Genomic DNA, 19,507 nt, shown 5'->3' with positions numbered 1-19,507 from the left:
CGCGAGCACGGAAATTTAATGTCGCTTCGATAAAAAAATGGACTTCTCATGTTAAAAGCATGTCGCAAACGCTGTAATACATTCTCGAACTGACGCAAATGTTTTGGAATGTACAATGGTTGTTGTATACATATATTTGTGAAAGCCTTATTGCCCCGCATGAAGTGGTCACAACCGCTAGTAAGAACAGCAACTGTGCACTGTGACCTTCTCTCACCAATGTGGAAGCGCACACTTACCTGAGAATGTAAAACACTTTCGGGACGAAATTGTTTTTCAAGTTAGAGAAAAAGATAAACATGCATGTTAGCGAAAGAGATGTACCTATTGCGTTTAAAATCTCAATGAGGGGTGTCATTGTAATTTACCAAAACAGGTAATTAAAAACGCTTAACCTTGCACTCGGCCGCGCAACGCTTGAAACCGCGAAGCTGGGCGATCGTAGCCCAGCATTTTCCGGAAGTGCACGCAAACTTTTCATCTTATTATTGCGATAGCAATTATATGGACACTCAAAAGCAGATTTCTGCCGTCGGCGTCGCCGTCGCCGTCGGCGTCGCCGTCGCCGTCGCCGTCGCCGTCGCCGTCGCCGTGAGGTTCCGTATGACGTCATTTGGAGATGAAATCGTCGCCGCGCGCCGAACGCTGTATGTGCGAGTGAAAGGGCGCGAGGGGCGCGTCTTTCACGGGGAGTGAACGCACGGCGGAGCACAAACGCGCGTTCTGCGCCGTGCTTGCTTAAGGGCTGCAGAAGTAGGCGTCTCTTTTCTCCTTTACAATCACCATATATGTAGAGCAAACGCGCCTTCTTCGGACGCGCGAGAGGCCGTGGGGGAGGGGGAGGGAAGGGAGGCGACGTTTAGCTGCGGCACCAAGTGCCTATTTATATCAGAGGCTCCAGCAACAGTCACCAACGCCGCACGCATTTTGAGCTAACGCGGGCAAAACGCCGATGGCGTCGACAACAGTTCTGCGTGTTGTTGCTACCAAAGCCGCTCACCTTACTTCGTATGACATTGCTGTGTTGCTATCGCATTCATTGCTTCGCCCTTAGGGCGAAACTGTGACATTTTTACTCATGATGATGATAATTTCTTTTCGCGCGTCTCGGACTTACGGCCGTCACTGCGCTATAGTGCCTGGAATATACTTACGTATATTCCAGGCACTATAACTGCGCGTTGCATTGCGCAGCTTGCAACACCGACACCGCGTTCCACCGCGTTGCAATGCCAATGCAAGATAAGTGGTTCTTGAGGGAAAGGGAAAGGTTGGCGCTATCTTCTGCAGCCCTTGAGGGAGCACGGCTCAGCGCCAAAACAAGACGCGCTCCGTGTAACAACGAGAGGACGCATAAATGCCGTTGCGCTTAGATGGCTGTACTATTAGCGGTGATACAGTGAGCCTAAAGCCTCTAAGTCGGGCTTTAACTGAGCCATGCTACGCGCGACCTCGGCGTTGGTTCATCGCCGCGTTTCAGTAGCTATAGTCCCTCGTTGGCCAGCGGCTAACGTGCACAGCGGGCCTCTAACAATGACTACGCTTCGGGAGTGAATGATCCACCAGCTGTATATATGCAGTTGTCTTACAGGTTTCACTGACTAGTGAGCTACCGATCATTCGGCGGAAGCGGTCCGTCCATAATGAGGCTAGTGGCTTCGCTCGCTTGCAGGAAGCCTTACACTACTCCACACATTTTTTCTTCTTTTTTTTGTGGAATTGAGTAGCGCGGCAGCGGTCATCTTACAGGTGTATGCGAGGCTGCTATTGCGGATCATATTGCCGCTTGCATGTGCTGCGCGCGGGTCCGAGAAATTCTACCGTGCGTATTGTATCTACTATCTTATCAAATGCAGAGCAGAAACGATGAGTTAACATCCAGGTTTGTCCTGGCCACTGACAAAGCCACGCAGGAATGAGTTAACTCTATAATCAAGGGCGTTGCAATGTGGATAGCATTGCTGCCAGCAGACGGTAATGTCTTTGAAGTGCACGGTGTATTCTTCCGTTTGGCAGGCGGCTTCCTCGGCTTCAGCTGCTTTCGATGAACGAAGAGCGATGGAATGGCTTGACGCTTCAATTTTTTTGTGCCACAGCTCTGCAGAATCCCCGGCTCAAATTGATCATCCGTGAAGTGATACTGCGCAAACGTGAAATAAGAAAACAAGGTCACCGTAAAACCTCGCTCCTTCAAGTATAAGGCGTAACACAACATTCCCGGCACAAGTTATTATCGCCGGGAAGTCTTGTATACGGTGTTTCTTTTTTAGCTCGCCGCCAGCACAGGTACTTATCTCTTGTTCTGCTACATATCGCCGGGAAATCTTGTATACCGTTTTCCTTTTTCAGCTCGCCGCCAGCACAGGTCCTTATCTCTTGTTCTGCTACGCGATACACGACTAGAATACTGAGCACACTTTTCACGCGCAGCACTTTCTACTTGAGGGGTAGGCACGGCCTCCTCAAGCGCCAAAACAAGACGCAGCTTCCGTGAATGCGTCCTCTCTCTCTCTCTCGCTCTCTCATTTTTTATCTCTCTTCCGAGCATTGCGCGCAGAACCTCTTCTTCACCTCTCAGAGCAAGAGCGCGTGCCAACGCACCATCTGTGGACGAATACGACGACGCTCGAACGCAATCATATAGTTCGCATAAATGCATGTTCTTCAAGCGTGCCTGTATAGCCTAGTTTGCGCTTTCAGTGTCTCCAGAGACAAATGTTCCTGAGTGGCTGTCAAGGCTGGAGCCTTTGGCGGTGTTCAGGGAATTTTAAAATGACAAGGCCTGGCCGCAGTGGCAATTCGTCCACTTTAGCGATCTGGCGCACTGTCTATTGTTGTTTATTCATTCGTTGTACTGTGTCGAAGCCCGGCAATAAAGAAAAAAAAAGCATAGCCTACTGGTTACGAAGCTCGCCTTGGGACCGTGGGTACGCGGGTTCGAAACCCGCCTCAGCAAGAAAACTTATTTTCTTTTATTTGTTCCTTCATTGCTGATGATGATAGTTTCTCTATATGAACCACAAATTACGGCTGGCTTAAACAGCTTCGCTGTTAAAATAATGACGTATTTAATATTTGTGTCTCTCCCCGCAGAAACTGCCAACGGCAAACTTCCCGGAGTCTTCAGCAAGGTCGTACTGGATGACGACGACATTACGCAAAATGCATTCGCCATACTCGTAGCAGGGTGAGGCATTTCGGTTGCCGTTAGTGCGCGTTTCCTTTTCACTGTAATAAGGAGGAACGTGATTTCTCCCAATTTTATTTTTACTTACTTACAATACTGCCACTCTCGATTGAGAGCGTGGCAGGTGGGCATACTGAGGGTACATGGTGCTATGAAAATGAATGAAAAATATGCAGCGCTATGCCATGCTACGTACGTAATACCTGTGTATTATTCGTAAGAGGTTATACAATGAAGTAGAACTCCAAGTCGGGCTAGTTGGTTTTGTTAGGCGGAAGTAGGCTTGAAGAACTGTCTTTTCAAGTGAAGGAAGCTTTTTGTAGGTCAAGGCTGGGCCTCAATTTTACTATAGAACTTCCCCATGAGAATGAATTGCAATTTCTAGACATACATCTACGTTTCGTGTTATTCCATACATGTTGGTTTTGTCGACCAAGGTCCCTTAAGTCTCCTTCAATTTTCCCTCAAGGCATTCAAAGATTGTAAAGAGTACAATTGCCTTGTGGTGCATAGATGTAGCACTACAGAAGTCATGCCCTCACGTAGTAACGGAAAGTGTTAGTTTCCAAGTGACTAGGCTGATGAATGTTGGATAACCAAAATCTGTAATTGGAGCAAGCTGTGATAAATTAGTAAGGAAAATTAAAAGTAGGGGTGTGTACACACCCCGAATTGATAACAAGGAAAAAAGATCGTATGCTGTGATTCCGTACCAGCACACAGCTGCACACAATTTGAAAAAATTGTCGCTGTTTCATCCGAAAGGCGAAACATCAATTGCGATAGCAAATTAGTAGAGAGCTATGCGGAGTAAGGATAGTAGTTTTATCAGCTGTATAAACGTGGACATGCTGCAGCACCAGCAACGCGCAGAACTGTTGTCGACGCCATCGGCGTTTTTCCCACGTTCGCACCGAACGCGCGCGGCGTTGGTGACTGTTGCCGGTGCCTCTGGGGGCTGCTCGGAGGTTTTCGAGGAGATCAGAATGCGACACTCGTCGAGCTGCGTCGGAAATCTTACCCACCTTCTTGCCTCGCAACGTTTTATTGCGATAGCAATTATATGGACACTCAAAAGCAGATTTCTGCCGTCGCCGTCGCCGTCGCCGTCGCCGTGAGGTTCCGTATGACGTCATTTGGAGAAGAAATCGTCGCCGCGCGCCGAACGCTGGATGTGCGAGTGAAAGAGCGCGAGGGGCGCGTCTTTCACGGGGAGTGAACGCAGGGCGGAGAACAAACGCGCGTTCTGCGCCGTGCTCGCTTAAGGGCTGCAGAAGTAGGCGTCTCTGTTCTCCTTCACAATCACCATGTATGTAAGCAAACGCGCCTTCTTCCGACGAGCGAGAGGCCGTGGGGGAGGGGGAGGGAAGGGAGGCGACGTTTAGCTGCGGCACGCAGTGCCTTGGCGCTGAGCCGTGCTCCCTCAAGGGCTGCAGAAGATAGCGCCAACCTTTCCCTTTCCCTCAAGAACCACTTATCATCATCATCACGCAGTGCCTATTTATATCAGAGGCTCCGGCAACAGTCACCAACGCCGCACGCATTTTGAGCGAACGCGGGCAAAACGCCGATGGCGTCGACAACAGTTCTGCGTGTTGCTGATGCTGCTGCATGTCCAAGTTTATACAGCTGATAAAGCTAATATCATTACTCCGTATAGCTCTCTACAAGTTTGCTATCGCAATCGATGCTTCGCCTTTCAGGTGAAACTGCGACAACTTTTTTATACAAATACGAATTTGGTGCCGCAGCTAAACGTCGCCTTCCCTCCCTCCCTCCGGTCCCCCCCAACGCGCTTTCGCGCGACGGAAGAAGTCGCGTTCGCTCTCTATATATGGTGATTGTAAAGGAGGAAAGAGACGCTTAATTCTGCAGCCCTTCAGGGAGCACGGCGCAGAACGCGCGTTTGCTCTCCGACGTGCGTTCGCTCTCCGTGAAAGCTTGCGTCCCTCGCGCCCTTTCACTCTCACATACAGCGTCCGGAGCGCGGCGACGATTTCATCGCCATTGACGTCATACGGAACCTCACGGCGACGGCGACGACGACGCCGACGGCAGAAATCCGCTTTGGAGTGTCCATATAATTGCTATCGCAATAAAATGTAGCGCAGCGTTATGGGGTAAGCGTAGTATTCTCAGCCCCTCAGAAAATGTGGCGTTTGTGTGCTAGAGCAATGAATGTGATTGACAGGGCATCTAACTGCAGCCCTTTTGTCTGCAAGATTGAACATGAGTAGGCGTCAACCACTGTCCCCTGCGCCTGCGCAGTGGTGTACGAATTTTCTTTTTCTTGTGGGTGTGTATACATCGGTCAGACGGCTAGGTGTATTAATGTTCGGCTGAACGAACATTAAAAAATTGCACTTCAGATGGTTATTCCCACGTGGCTAAGCATTGCAATGATTGTAAAAAAAAACTAAACAAGAAGCTGGCCTTCCACGTCTTAAACAAACTAGAATTTTGTACCGTCATAGGGACCGTAGTACTAGGGAGCTGTTTGAGACATTTTAGATAAAAACTACACGTGGGTGTGTAAGCGAACCTTCGGTGTCACTCGCTGATTGCGAGTTAGGGTTTTTAGATGGTACTGTGTGACGTCAACTTATCGATGGTTGTATGGCCAATCAGAAGTATTCATTTTTCCTCTGTATATATGTCATTTTCACCCATCAAACATTCAGTTGTCAGTCTGCGCACGTCTTGTCTGCCTCGTCTTTGTCCGTGAGGGTTAGCGCAGTTTAAGTATACCATGCAGGTTATACAAGTAGCATACATGATGAAACACATTCTCACATCCAGGATTTTTTTTACACATCCCTTCGGCTACTGATGCACTTCACCGCGACGCACCTGCGCAACTCTGTGGGCCGCATTTAAAAAAATGATACTTCAAAAGACCGCCCGAACTTACTTTCGATTAGCAATATCGAAAGGGCTTGCGCTTCGAATAGCCTGGGAATTTACTGCAATAAGTCGTAACTTTTAGCTGCATCATGACCGGGTCATGGTCAGGATTAAAACACTAGAATATAACCCTCCGCTGAGTCAAATTTATGGCAACTGTCATGATAACATTGATAAGTTCAAGTAAGACTGGCCGTGCCAAAGTGTACCAGAACATCATGTACCTTTTTTTATTGCTTCCACCGACCCATGTCTGTTTCTCTGTAATAATCATCTGCCGCAATGACTCCATTATAGGTTCGAGACTACGAGCAATACAATGTCCCTGGTGACGCATATGCTCATACATCATCCGCAAGTTCAAGAAAACGTGCGGAATGAGTTGCTCTCTGTCCTGGAAGATGACGTACGTCACAGCCTGTCATTTTTTGTTTCCGAGGCTAGTACATAAAACGCACTTGCATGCATTGCGGAAGCTTTAGCGTGCTATGGGTTAGCCACACTGTCTGTTAGAGCAGAACAGGTGCGTTTATAATTTCTACACCTACTGTTGTCAAAGTCTATCGCCTTTTCTATGCTCCAGTTATCTCGTCATAAACCTAATGGATGGTGTCTAAAAAATGGCGGCCATGACGTGCTTCCGGCTCCGTAATCAGTTTTGGTGCGCACAACTGGCAGAAGTATAGCACTGCTGTAAGTTGAGCATGTAACGCGCATAACATTTTTAGTACCAGCGGGTGAGGACAGAAATTGTCGCAGTTTCACCCGAAAGGCGAAGTATCAGTTGCGATAGCAAATTAGTAGAGAGCTATACGGAGTAAGGATAGTAGTTTTATCAGCTGTATAAACTTGTACATGCAGCAGCACCAGCAACGCGCAGAACTGTTGTCGGCGCCGTCGGCGTTTTGCCCGCGTTCGCAACGAACGCGCGCGGCGTTTTTATATAAATGCGCATTTAGTGCCGCAGCTAAACGTTGCCTCCCCTCCCTCCTTCCTGTCGCCCCACAGCCTTTCGCGCGACGGAAAAAGTCGCGTTTGCTCTTTATATATGAATAGGAGGAAAGAGAAGCTTAATTCTGTAGCGATACAGGGAGCACGGCGCAGAACGCGCGTTTGCTCTCCGACGTGCGTTCGCTCCCCGTGAAGGTGCGCGTTTCTCGCGCCCTTTCACTCGAACATACAGCGTCCGGGGCGCGGCGACGCTTTTCATCGCCGTTGACGTCATGCAGAACCTCACGGCGACGGCGATGACGGCAGAAATCCGCTTTGGGGTGTCCATATAATTGCTATCGCATTAAAAGTAAGACGTTGAGAACACTATGCGCAACCCATAGATCATTGTTTTACTAACGTGTCTCTTTCCGTACTCGTCCGCTGGCACTTTAGAAGTTATGCAAGAGGCATAAGCCTTCCAGATTTGCGTCTCTTACTCGGAAGGAATCGTCGCTGGGGCGTTGATTATGACACCACTTGTTAGGCGGTAATAGCGTGGTAATCCTGACACACTTAAATAGCCTATTTTCTTATTAGGCTGATTGACACACTAAGCAATGTGGAACAAGTCTACGACAGGAAAGAGCATCTCTTTCCTTTCCTGCTTTTACTTCGGATTGTTTCGCGTCCGATTATACAGTAATGTGTATGACACAACTAACTCAGCAAGAACTATTGATACATTTTCCTGCTGAGGACAGGGGTTGAGATTGCATAGGTTTGTCAACAGCCAACAGATAACAGCGGCAATAATGTGAGAAGGTTCAAAGAGTATTTCACAGAGATTTGGCAACAGGTACTTGACAAGGAGACACCTTGTAACATAGCACACACACCACACGCGCAACCAATGTTGTTAGTCTGGTAGACTAAGCACAAACTCTGCACATTTATGTCTTAAAAGAAAATTAAAATACCGGTGACAGGCGTTTATCGGTCAAACACTACGACTGATGTAGAAGAAAAAGGTAGAACCCTGTAGAAGAACATGTTTGTGGTCGCAGTAATTGACGTCAGAGAAAGACGATTAGCGCGAATAGTTGAACTAAAAGACGTATGAGATCACCTTCTATGGTCACGACCATGACGCAACATTGTCTTTTCCGTTTCAATGAACAGTTTTTTGTGGACGTTCTTCTTCTTTTTTCTGGAGTTTTAAGTGCCAGGACCAGTTCTGATTATGAGGCACGCCATAGTGGAGGGCTCCGGATTAATTTTGACTTCCTGGGTTTCGCATGCAGCACCTTGCTAATGCCGTCTTTATGATATACTCTCTTGGGAATATGGCGGCTAGAAAAAAAAAAGGTTCCTGAAAAACGGATGCTCACTTAACCTTTGTCGTAAACTAAGTTATCTAAGTATTACTGTATCCAATCTCCAGAAGCATTCAGGCTTACGCAAACCATAAGATGCGGTACATGATAAATGCAAGGACGTATCGCAATGCTTGCTTCTTTACCTTCCAGGAGCCAATCACGTACAGCACCATTCAGAAGCTGCCGTACCTGAACTGCGTCATTCTAGAAACCATGCGGCTCTACCCTCCAGCCTTCGCGTGAGTAAAGCGGCGTAAAACGGGAGGCTTGCTCAATAAGCCGCGTTACAAGTACAGCAACTACAACGATATTCACACCGGTTTGCGCGCTTGACGTCTTTTAAGCAGCGTTGCCCAATCGTCAAGGTCCTTCGCCTATAAAACAGTGATCGCATTACATTTTTCCTCTGATAGCTTTTTCTTCAAGTGCGACCGGGCTGTATTGAATTCACAGTTAAAGCTCATTTGCGTGCGTGTGCTCCACCATTCCTCTTCCATTTCTTCCTGCTTCTCCCTACAGTGCAAGGCAGCAAGCCAGATACAGCGTGGTTAACCACCCTGCCTTTCCCTATCGTCTATATCTCTGTTTCGTGCAATGACATATATGCTCACAACAGTGGCTCGCTAAATAACTGAGTGTTACTCATCCTGCCAAGCCAAACTAGCTTTTTGAGATGAGTGCCACATGTTGATGATCGTGATTCCAATAATATTGACACGTGTACTTGTTTATCTTTCTCGGGTGACCGCGTTGCCCAATCATCAACGTCCTTCACCTCTAAAACAGTGATCGCATCGCATTTGTTCATTGAGAGCTTTGAGATGACCGCCGCGTATTGATTATGATTATGATTTCCATATCATGACACATACCCACAACGGGGTTTCTGCCAAGAACCGTGTCCACGTGTTGATTATTATGCTGATGATTTCAACAAAACGGTACATATCCACAAAGGGGGGTTGGGCAAAACGCGGGAGGTAGATATTGTGCCAGCGCCAACTATCTCATTGAGATCATTGCCGCGTGTTGATGATGATTATGATTTACATACTGTGGAACATACCCACAACGGGGGACCGGCCAGGAGGTGGGAGATACATTTAAAACGAATGAGAAATTAAGAAACGCAAGCCTGTATAAGATTTGTCACATTGTGTAGCACGGGTCCACGAGAGCCCATGGCGTGCGCAAGTTTCCTTCACGCCAAGGACGCAAAAATGACAAGGGCAAATTTAAAGCATTTCATTGCCGCTTCTCGAAAGCTTCGTTTCACAGAGATTTCAACCTGTGTATTGGATCTACATAACTTTCTCGCTATCATTAGTGTTTGAATCATAACCCGCCGCAGAGGCTCAGTCAGCTAAGGCGTTGCGCTGCTGAGCACGAGGTCGCGAGATCGAAACCCGGCCGTGGCGGCCGCATTTCGATGGAGGCGAAAGGCAAGAACGAAGGCAAAGGCGTTGTAGGGCACGTTAAAGAACCCCAGGTGGTCACAATTAATCCGGAGCCCTCCACTATGGCGTGCCTCGTAATCAGAACTGGTTTTGGCATGTAAAATCCCAGAAAAAAATAGAAAGAAGAAAAAAAAATAAAGATCACCTGCAACAATTGCACATCTATTGTCGCCTTTTTCATTATTATATTTTTTCCTGTGGCATAGGTTTGTGACCCGCGAAGCTGTGAGAGACAAGCAGTACGAGAAGTTTCGGATTCCGGCTGGTACAGTTGTCATGACAGCCGTTGAGTACATCCACAGGGATGCGCGACACTGGGAACGCCCGGATCAATTTGACCCAGACAGGTAGGGCTGTCCTCGACTGCACTTTGATTTTTGGACAGTGCGTACAACAATTATACAAAAAAAAGCCGGCAGATCCCGCGCCCTGCGGGAATCGATGTTATGCGAAGCAGTGTGCGGGGAGCCTGCCTAGTTAACAAAACGACCATGAGAGCACCAAGACGCAGGGGGCTCTTTCATGACCTACATGACACGCATGTCATGACTATCATGTCATGAGTCCTCAGGAGTCCCCTTAGCTACACCTAAGAGACCTTAAGGGGAAAGCCTTAGTCATGCTCATAACTATGATTTCTACCATCATCCTTTAGTGTTTCCTTCACTTAATACCCACGTCCGAACCCATTTCAGTGGTTTTTGAGTGTTAAACTTTTTCACTGGGTCATTTTCATGACCTACATGACACACATGTCATGACATTTATGTCATGGCCTATGACTTATGTTGGTCATGCACTTCTGTCATACTATGCCAATTTTGGCAACTACGAAGTTAACGAAACGACCATGAGAGCACCACGGCTTAGGCGGCTATTTCATGACCTACATTACACGCATGTCATGATATTTATGTCATGACATATCATTTATGCTCGTCATATACTCTTGTCATAGTATGCCAATTTTGCTACATACCAAGTTAACTAAACGATCATGAGAGCACAAAGTCGTAGGCGGCTAGATAGATAGATAGATAGATAGATAGATAGATAGATAGATAGATAGATAGATAGATAGATAGATAGATAGATAGATAGATAGATAGATAGATAGATAGATAGATAGATAGATAGATAGATAGATAGATAGATAGATACTGTCAAAGTAGCAAATGTTTACCTAGAAATGCTTCGCATTTAAAACAAAACAAGGAATCTGTATCACTGTTGCGTAATGCAACATGCAACATGGTGTAATGCTCCGTCTATAACAATAATTAATATTTTTACAAATTGCCCGTGTAAAACGCCGACTTTTCTTTATTGTTGAGGAAAATATTTTGTTCTAAACCGCAAGGACTCGGTCTGTGCTCTGCTATTATATGAAACGTATACTGTACCGTGTAGTGCCGTATAGTACCTGGTAATGTGCCAAAGGCCTGCATGGCTAGGAGATGTGTATAGGTGAACATTTCGGCTGCTGCAAGACTTTCTGTACAAATTCAAATTCAAGTTTTGTTTGTGCAATAGACTTTCACATATTTGAATACGTGTTACATACTGGAGGAGGTCCCACAGTCGCTGGCTGCACAGTAACCTCCGATAGTTATAAACACAGTAGAAAGCATAACCTTCAACGACAAAACATATAACAAAGGAAGTTACAGCATGCAGCAAAGCTGCAACAATGCAAGTACTAATGACAAGAACATTATAATAAGTTTTCCAATGAATGGAATTAAATGCAATGAAAGCTTTAATCATTAATCAAATATACAATGCAACGCAAAGGTAAACAAGAATTTGATACAAGGGCAATGACGGGTATAACAACTGAAAGCTCAGGGGTGTGAGTAGGAGTGGACATGTTAACAAGTAATAGGCTATGAAAGCAAGAATGCAGTAAAGTTTAGTAAATGCCTAACATGTACAAAGACGAAAAACAATTCAGAATATAATGGAAAATATTTTAGTCATGATGAAAAGGTACGATAAGCAAGAACAGCCACATTAATTCTGCCTCCAACATTACAGTTTAGTGTTGTTTTTATAAACGAGTGGAATGACTGAGATGATTTTATTAGTGGTAAAATTTCGTTCAAAAATGAAATAATGAGAACAGAACAATTGGTTTACCGTAGTTAGCGCGTTTTTCTGGAGGAGGAACTTGTTACCTCACGCAAACCTATAGTATTGTTAGTATTGACGAAACTTGCTGCTGGAATGAACAAAATCGGAGCTGAATTCTTGCAAGTTCTGAACAAAAGTATACCAAAATTGTAACTACATAGTTGATTGACTGTCAGAATGTAACTTTCATAAAGTAGTTGTTTGTGGTCAGTATAGAATCGGAAGCAACATTATAGCCTGAATTTGCAATGTTTGTAATGACATCTAGTGTGAACTGTGTGAACTGTATGTATTTCCACAACACGATATAGCGTAAATAATATGACAGCGAATAAACGAATAAACCCGGAAATGTGCAGTGATCATCAGATATTGATGCAGACAGTAATACTTCTTGGACAGAAAATCAGGTCTACCTCTTCAAGTTGCTTACAAGCATGCATCGACATCACACTTCTTTGAAATTAGTGAGTTCGTTCTTTCGGGTAACCAGTCCCCTAACAATACACGAGCTTAGAGCAAGTAAGCCGCTTTTGTTGCTATTATTTTTCACATAGAAAATTGGAAAGGTAGGCCTGTTCAGGGCCGGCTATCCCAAAGTGGCGCTTTATCTCGCAATAACTGATGCGCAATATTATTCAAGTACGCTACTCCGCACACCTCGCCTGACCTAACCGAGCTCACGGACCTCAGACTGGAATTGGGTATAAGGCATCTACACCTAAACTGCAGTGCCACCAGCTCTGACACCCTGAGCTCCTCGTATCACCAGACTTTCATTTCAAGAGAAAGAGCGCGCAAAGAAAGGGACAAGGCAGAGATCTTAACCACAAAGGCGTCTGGTTGGTTAGCCTATACCCTGTGGCAGGGAAATTAAGGAATAAATCTGTCTCTCTTTCTCTCTCTCTCTGCTTCTAAAGTGGCACGAGTAGGATGTGTGCCATCTTGTCCAGGTCTAGTTACATGTGAGGGAAAGTCCGGTTAGGGAGTTTCACAGTATCCTATGTTGCTTGAGATTTTATTACACCGGAATTTGCTCGTTAGTCACAGTGGTTGTTCAGTGGCTACGGCATTGTGAGCCGAGTACGATGACACCGGTCAATTTTTAGCTGCGTTTACATGAATGCGACAGTGGCGCATCGCATCGCATTTCTAGCGCATCGCATCCATGTAAACAGTGGTAATGCGCTAGGAAGGCGCATCGCATTAATGCGCGAGGCGATGGTAGATTTACGCGCGGGAGTCGACTCACGCACGTGGTGCTACGTTCTCGGGAGAGTTAATGCGCTACATGTAAGCGGCGTCGCATCGCCTTCCCAAATGCGCATGGAAATGCGATGCGCTACTATCGCATTCATGTAAACGCGGCTAATGGACGTGTAAAAAAAACTAAAAAGAAACCACTCGTCTCCTCAGCTTTTGGTCCATGCTAAAAAACACAAGTTGTTAAAATTTCCCAGGAGGTCTGCACTACTGTGTCTCTCACAGGCCCCACGCTGCTTTAACAATTCACACACAAATGCATCAACTTCGAAATTGCTTTAGGGTTAGCGCTCAGCTGCCGCTCAGCTTCCTCGGAGTCAATGACACTATTTGTCCTTGTTTCAAATCTCTACAATACAATACATTGTTTGCTTTGTTGAAGACGGGAGAACAGATGACGGGATGGTAATGCTACTAACGTCTAAGGAAGATAACAGAGTTCAAGGGTGAATTGTTTCTTAAATTAACATATATCTGAAATATTTAGAACCAGCATTTCACCGGGATATCTAAAATGATACATCTAACCTGAAGTCATGTGTATCCTTAGCATCAATAAGACAGATCTTTAGCAATCACGAAGTGGACTTCAGTGTTGAAGGCACAGCGGTGATTTTTATTATCATTACTTTTTGATTAGAAAAAAATCCTGCGAATCACGGTCATAAGAAGCGTTCTAGGTGCAATGTCAGAAGCTGCGAATGGCGGCGCGAAATGCATGATGATGATTATTCAATTCAATTCAAATTAATCCAATTCCATTTACTGATTCTTTTTTACATCATAGGAAAATACACAAGTACACAATGATGATGACAATTTAATGTAGCTTCACGACAACAACGCCATCCGATTGTATATAATAAAACTGGGAAATCCGGTTGAACAAAAGAGAAAGCCCGAAATCTTATTGTAAATTAAGAGATGAGGTAGCAGGATGAGCACTGATTACTTCGCGACAAGGTTATGTTCACACCGAGGTATACTAGATCATTCGCATAGTATGTACCGTAAGCCGAAGTGCTTTCCCATTGACCAACACACATCATCCACGAGTGACCGTGAACGTACAGGGTAATGACGCCACTATTAAATGTATCAGTGATCCTTAAAATACGTGCGCGCGAATTTCGGCGCGATAAACTTGGCGAATCATGAAAGGGAGTTTGCTGTTGAGGCGAACAAAAAATTTATTGCGCATGAATGAAGCAAGGAAAACAGACAGAAACAGTGGTGCTTTTAGAATAACGCATTGAGAAACAAATAACAAGCTGAACAGAACTTGTGCGTTCAATCGTGTCTGTATTCGATGCCCACCAGCTGCACCCATTTCATCGTCCAATTTGCTACTTTTCCCGCAGGTTCCTGCCCGAGAACAAGTCGCGTATCAACACCATGGCTATGCAAGCTTTCGGTAACGGCCCACGCAACTGCATCGGCATGCGCTTCGCACACATGGAGCTGCGGTACACGTTTGCGCACATACTGCGGAAGTATCGGCTCGAGAAGACCGAGAATAGCGAGAAGGTGGGTGGATTCTAAACGTGCCGGGATGAACGAGCGACATCTTGCTAGGGCCTATATAATGACAAGATGGTGGCCAAGTTTCTGTTCAAGAATGCCAAGTTCAGAAACGCTTTTATTGCGTAGCCCTCCAACAAACCTATGTGACAATTACTGCATTTCAAACAAAATGTTAGACTCGATTGCCTTATTCAAGTAGTTTTCATGCATACGTTCGGATATTTTGCAACTGCACAAAGAGTCTCAAAGTTAGAACCGAAAGCATATTTATTTATTTATTTATTTATTTATTTATTTATTTATTTATTTATTTATTTATTTATTTATTTATTTATTTATTTATTTATATTGCATACACGAGTCCAAGCAGGACTGAACGGACAGAAAATGCAAATATAGCAGAGCACAGAAAGAGCGCAAGCGTTGAAAAACGAAATAACTAAATTTTCTAACACTTTCATAAATGCATCCAGACCTAAAAGATGCATATAGACTAGACATTTCTGTTTTGTTTCCCTTCAATAAAATACGAATTAAAATTCCGCAAACTGCCCATCAAAGGGAGTCTTTCTTTGTTATATATTTATTGCGCAAGTACGCCCTGCGGCACGATTTACATCCGAGGGCGACTATATTGCACTGAACTGGCTTACTGCACCTGCGCGTGAGTCACATATCTAGCGCAATAGCTCAGGTAAGCTGATTTTTTTTCTCTCAATTTAGACTACCTGTTACGTCCTGGCACCAAATATCAAGGTATCCGATTTTCCGGATATTCTCACGCTATACATACATTCTAACCAATAGGACAAAGATTTGCTTTAGCTGGTCAGAAGTGTAAACATACAGACCACATGAGAGCTTTCTGTGTAAGCGTAGTATCACAAGGACATATTTCGGTCCCTGAACTCACCGGCATATGTCTCAATAATTTCTGTCGCGTTTTTTTTTTTCTTTTTGTCACACCGCTTTCTTTTTTCTTGCTGGCTTTCCAGGTAAAAAAAAAGTGACAAATACCTTCATGAGGCTTTTCAATGCGCACCAGAATATGACACAGGACCATTTTTACAAGTTAGCGCTCTTTGGTATTCGCTTGCCGGCACCGGGAATCAAGCTCGTGACCTTGCCCTCAATGCACACTGGACCACCGCCTTATGTAACCAGGCCATATTATGCGCGTTATTTTAATCTATAAGTTGTTGTTTTTTTCTTGAATGCCATTTTGGTCCCGTCATCGACAACTGAATACAAAGCCGTGAACCGTTTGTCTCGCACAACGTTTTTTTTTTTTTCACAGCACCCTCCGAGCATAGAGATGAACCCGATCATCCTGAAGATCAAGAATGGCGTGAAGATCAAGGCTGTTCATCTGTGACTATACTGACCGATGGAAGCACCAAACTATGAGATGTCATTGTGACAAAGAAACCCTTGCGTCGCCGAACTTTCGTGTGGTGTTGGTCCATTTTAGTGCGACGAGCTTGGAGTTATGGGCACGTCAACGCATAAAAAAAATCACATTTTTACATCTATCGACTAAAAATATAGTACGCACGATTGTTAAGGATTTTGAAGCTGCAGCGGCCATCGATAGGTATACAACCATCTATCTATTTGTTACTTAACTACAGTGGCAGTTTGCAAAGCTTCATTGATGATGCGTTAGAAGCCAGCTTTATTTTTTTTCCCGAAAGCAGGATGCCTATAAATAACTGTGTTTAGCTTGCTTCATTGACGATGTTACTTTTAAATACAAACAGTTTGGGAAAAAATTCATTGTTTTTGCGTATCAGTAGTGTAATAATTTTTTACCCTGCTTTTTCAATATAACATGTGTCTACAATTGCAAGTATACATAATACGATCTCCACATCATTGATAGCATCGCGTATCTCGCCTAACCTGTGTGTCACTCACGTAACGAACGAGAATAACAAGGATTCATATTAACTGTGCAGCAACACAGGCACTAAGAAAGAACAGACGGCAAAAGCGCAAGCTCCGAACTGGTTTATTTCAGGAGAAATGTGACACGTCAGTACTCCATCGTCCTATGACCACCCTGGTGGTGAACTGAAAGCCACGACGAAAACGTCGATGGAAAAGAATCGCTATCAACTATTGACTAGGTCGAAGTTACACAATTGTTAAGGAACTTCAATCGGCATCTCAACACGTGCTGCTCAAGAAGGCAAATTGTTTATCTGACAATGTGATCGAGGGCTGACTGACACATACGTCACCCATGTTTCTGCTATGAAACGCCTATGTGATTTCTCTGTTCGATTTTTGTTTTGTCTATCGAGAGGATGCGCGTGTTCGCAAGCGAAATAACAAGAATAACCGCGGGGCACGATTCTTTGTCGGTTACAACCCCATGAAGCAAGGAGACAATGAAGCCAACGAGAAGCATCGGGAAACTGAACTGTAATTTTTATTTTATATATTGAAACGTGGAGTAACAAAGAAAGTGAAAAACTAGAGAGGGCGAAAAGACAACTTGGCGCAAGTGGAAACCAAACCCCCATTCTTCGCATCATGCGTGCAGTGTTTTGCCATTAAGTTAGTACATGCCTATACTCCTTCATCATTGGAATGACCGGAAGTACAGAATGGAAAGCCTGTGGGTGAGAATAAATGATTGAGCACTTTTCATACGATTGTCCTCGTTTCATCTATGCACACAGAAAAGCGCTCTGCACTGCGCTTGACAGGCATGACAGCCGTCTCCTACTGAAAAACAGAATTCTTGGACCGTGGAACCAGTAGACAGTAGGCCAAGTAGCTCTAAAAGTGCTGCGGTTTCTTTAAAGCATCGAGGCTGATTAAAAAAATATAGACCTTGTCAGATAGCTTCACTCTGCTTGTGCAGACATATTTTTCTTATATCCTCTCTCTCTCTCTCTTTTTGTCCTAATCGTTTCTACCATTTCCTCTTCCCCTCAGTGCAGAATAGATAATCGGAACGTTAATCTGGTTAACCGCTCTGCTCTTTATTGGATATATGCATGTGTACTTGATTAGCACTGTGAGTGTTAATAAGCGGCACTGTGGGCCAGCCTGGCTTATTGCCACCGGTGACGGATTTATGCATATGAGTACTGTACATGTGTAATCTCTTTGGAAGTAGGCCGGTGTTATACCACACCTAGAGAAATAAAGATCCGTCAGAACACATACTCGGTTTAGGTTGCTTCTTTAGGCAATTTGTTTACGCAGACCGCCATGATACTTCGCCTCTAATATTAGGCCTAACGTGACACGTTTGTGCTTCTGCTGCGAACGGCCTTGTGGTTCGAGCAGACTGATGACACATACGCTATGCTTTCATCATTTGTGCAACAAAAATGTGCGCGACGCTTGTTGATAATGTTGTTACAGTGCGTCAAAGGTAGTGGAGCCGTTTGACCCCACTACCTTTGGCCGTTAGGCTAATGTGCCGACATAGGCCTGCGTTGACGCGAGCACACCATCCGATTTGTCGTCGGCGATACGACAGATAGTCCGGGAAGAGCTCCTCCGGTGCCACGAAATCGGCCGTTGTCGTAGCGGCGACTCTCGAGGCAATGAGCCCGGACTCCCTCCTGCGTCGTGGCAACCCTCTATTAATGCAGCGAACGTGGACGATTATAGAGCTGTGCTTCCGCCTGAACCCACAAACCGGTCTCGCTTCATCAACGAGCAGCAGCGCCGCACTTCTTATCCGGCGCAGCGGTATACCGTACCACTTATTCAGGGTGCAGAGAATAGGACGATCATGACCGATACCCCATGCTCGCTGGCGGAAATGAAGGCTTTGAGCAGCGCCGTGAATTTCGGCATCCTCGTGTGTGATACAGTTGCGGGGTCCCTGGCCACATCGCCCGGTTTTGCGACCGCCGCCGACCTTTCCGAGAAGAACGTTCACGAGGGACGTACCAGTGAAATTATCGACCCTTTTCCACGTCATGGCATCTACGCCCGCCAACCAATCGTGGACATCGTCAAGGTAGCTTCCGGAACCCATCACCAGCCTCCGATCGCAGCTTAACGCCACCGCCTGCCTCACGTGCTACGCGGTCTCCATCGCCGCGGCGTCGCCTACTATCCCCACCACCGGAAAACTAGGTAGTGCGGCCGATGGGGGGTGAGGTCGCTGGATACCTTTCGCTGCCAACCGACATTCCTCTGCCAGTTTTCATGCTGAAAAACAACGTTCACGTGCTTGTTGACGATATACCTACAATGGCTCTTGTGGATACTGGGGCAACAATTTCCGTGATGAGTGTAAATTTTAAGGCCCTACTGGGACAAAAAGTTATGTTTTCTTGGAACAATATTTCCAAATTTGGGAGTGTTAGTGATGACACACAGTGCCCGGTTGGTGTTCTTACTGCGGATGTGTGTTTGTATGGCAAAGTATTTACCACTGACTTCGCCGTTATTCCTCGATCCACGCAGGTTGTTATTTTAGGCATCGATTTCTTGCAGGAGTGTAGGGCAACCGATGACTGTCGAAGTGGAGAGCTTTCAGTACAACACGAGGTTATGACAGAACTCGCCACGTCAAGAAGGTGCCTTTTGTGTTTCTGAGGACATCGTCATTCCCCCACTATGCGTGATATGCGTTCCGGTCATTTGCTCTGGTACCAACCCTGCCACATTTGATGCCGCAACGGAGCCTCTTCATTCGGCCTGTGTAAAGAAGAATGTTTTAGTTCCGCATTGTTTAGTGTCGGTAGTTGAAGGAG

The 19,507-nt window shown here is 45.4% G+C and overlaps 1 protein-coding gene across 1 annotated transcript in view; it reads left to right on the top strand.

Annotated features, from left to right (window-relative positions):
• Positions 1–16,152, top strand: part of LOC119462280 (thromboxane-A synthase-like) — a 56,154-nt gene extending 40,002 nt beyond the window's left edge. Inside the window, exons 12-18 of the mRNA XM_037723623.2 lie at positions 1,728–1,749; positions 3,121–3,187; positions 6,389–6,497; positions 8,551–8,639; positions 10,064–10,204; positions 14,615–14,780; positions 16,075–16,152. Of these exons, the coding sequence (XP_037579551.1) occupies positions 1,728–1,749; positions 3,121–3,187; positions 6,389–6,497; positions 8,551–8,639; positions 10,064–10,204; positions 14,615–14,780; positions 16,075–16,152 (672 nt within the window). The remainder of the gene's footprint in view (positions 1–1,727; positions 1,750–3,120; positions 3,188–6,388; positions 6,498–8,550; positions 8,640–10,063; positions 10,205–14,614; positions 14,781–16,074) is intronic.
• Positions 16,153–19,507: the final 3,355 nt, after the last annotated feature.

This window comes from Dermacentor silvarum, chromosome 8, assembly GCF_013339745.2.
Source record: "Dermacentor silvarum isolate Dsil-2018 chromosome 8, BIME_Dsil_1.4, whole genome shotgun sequence".
In the NCBI taxonomy this organism is placed as follows: Eukaryota; Metazoa; Arthropoda; class Arachnida; order Ixodida; family Ixodidae; genus Dermacentor; species Dermacentor silvarum.
This window is presented reverse-complemented; position numbering and strand designations above follow the sequence as displayed.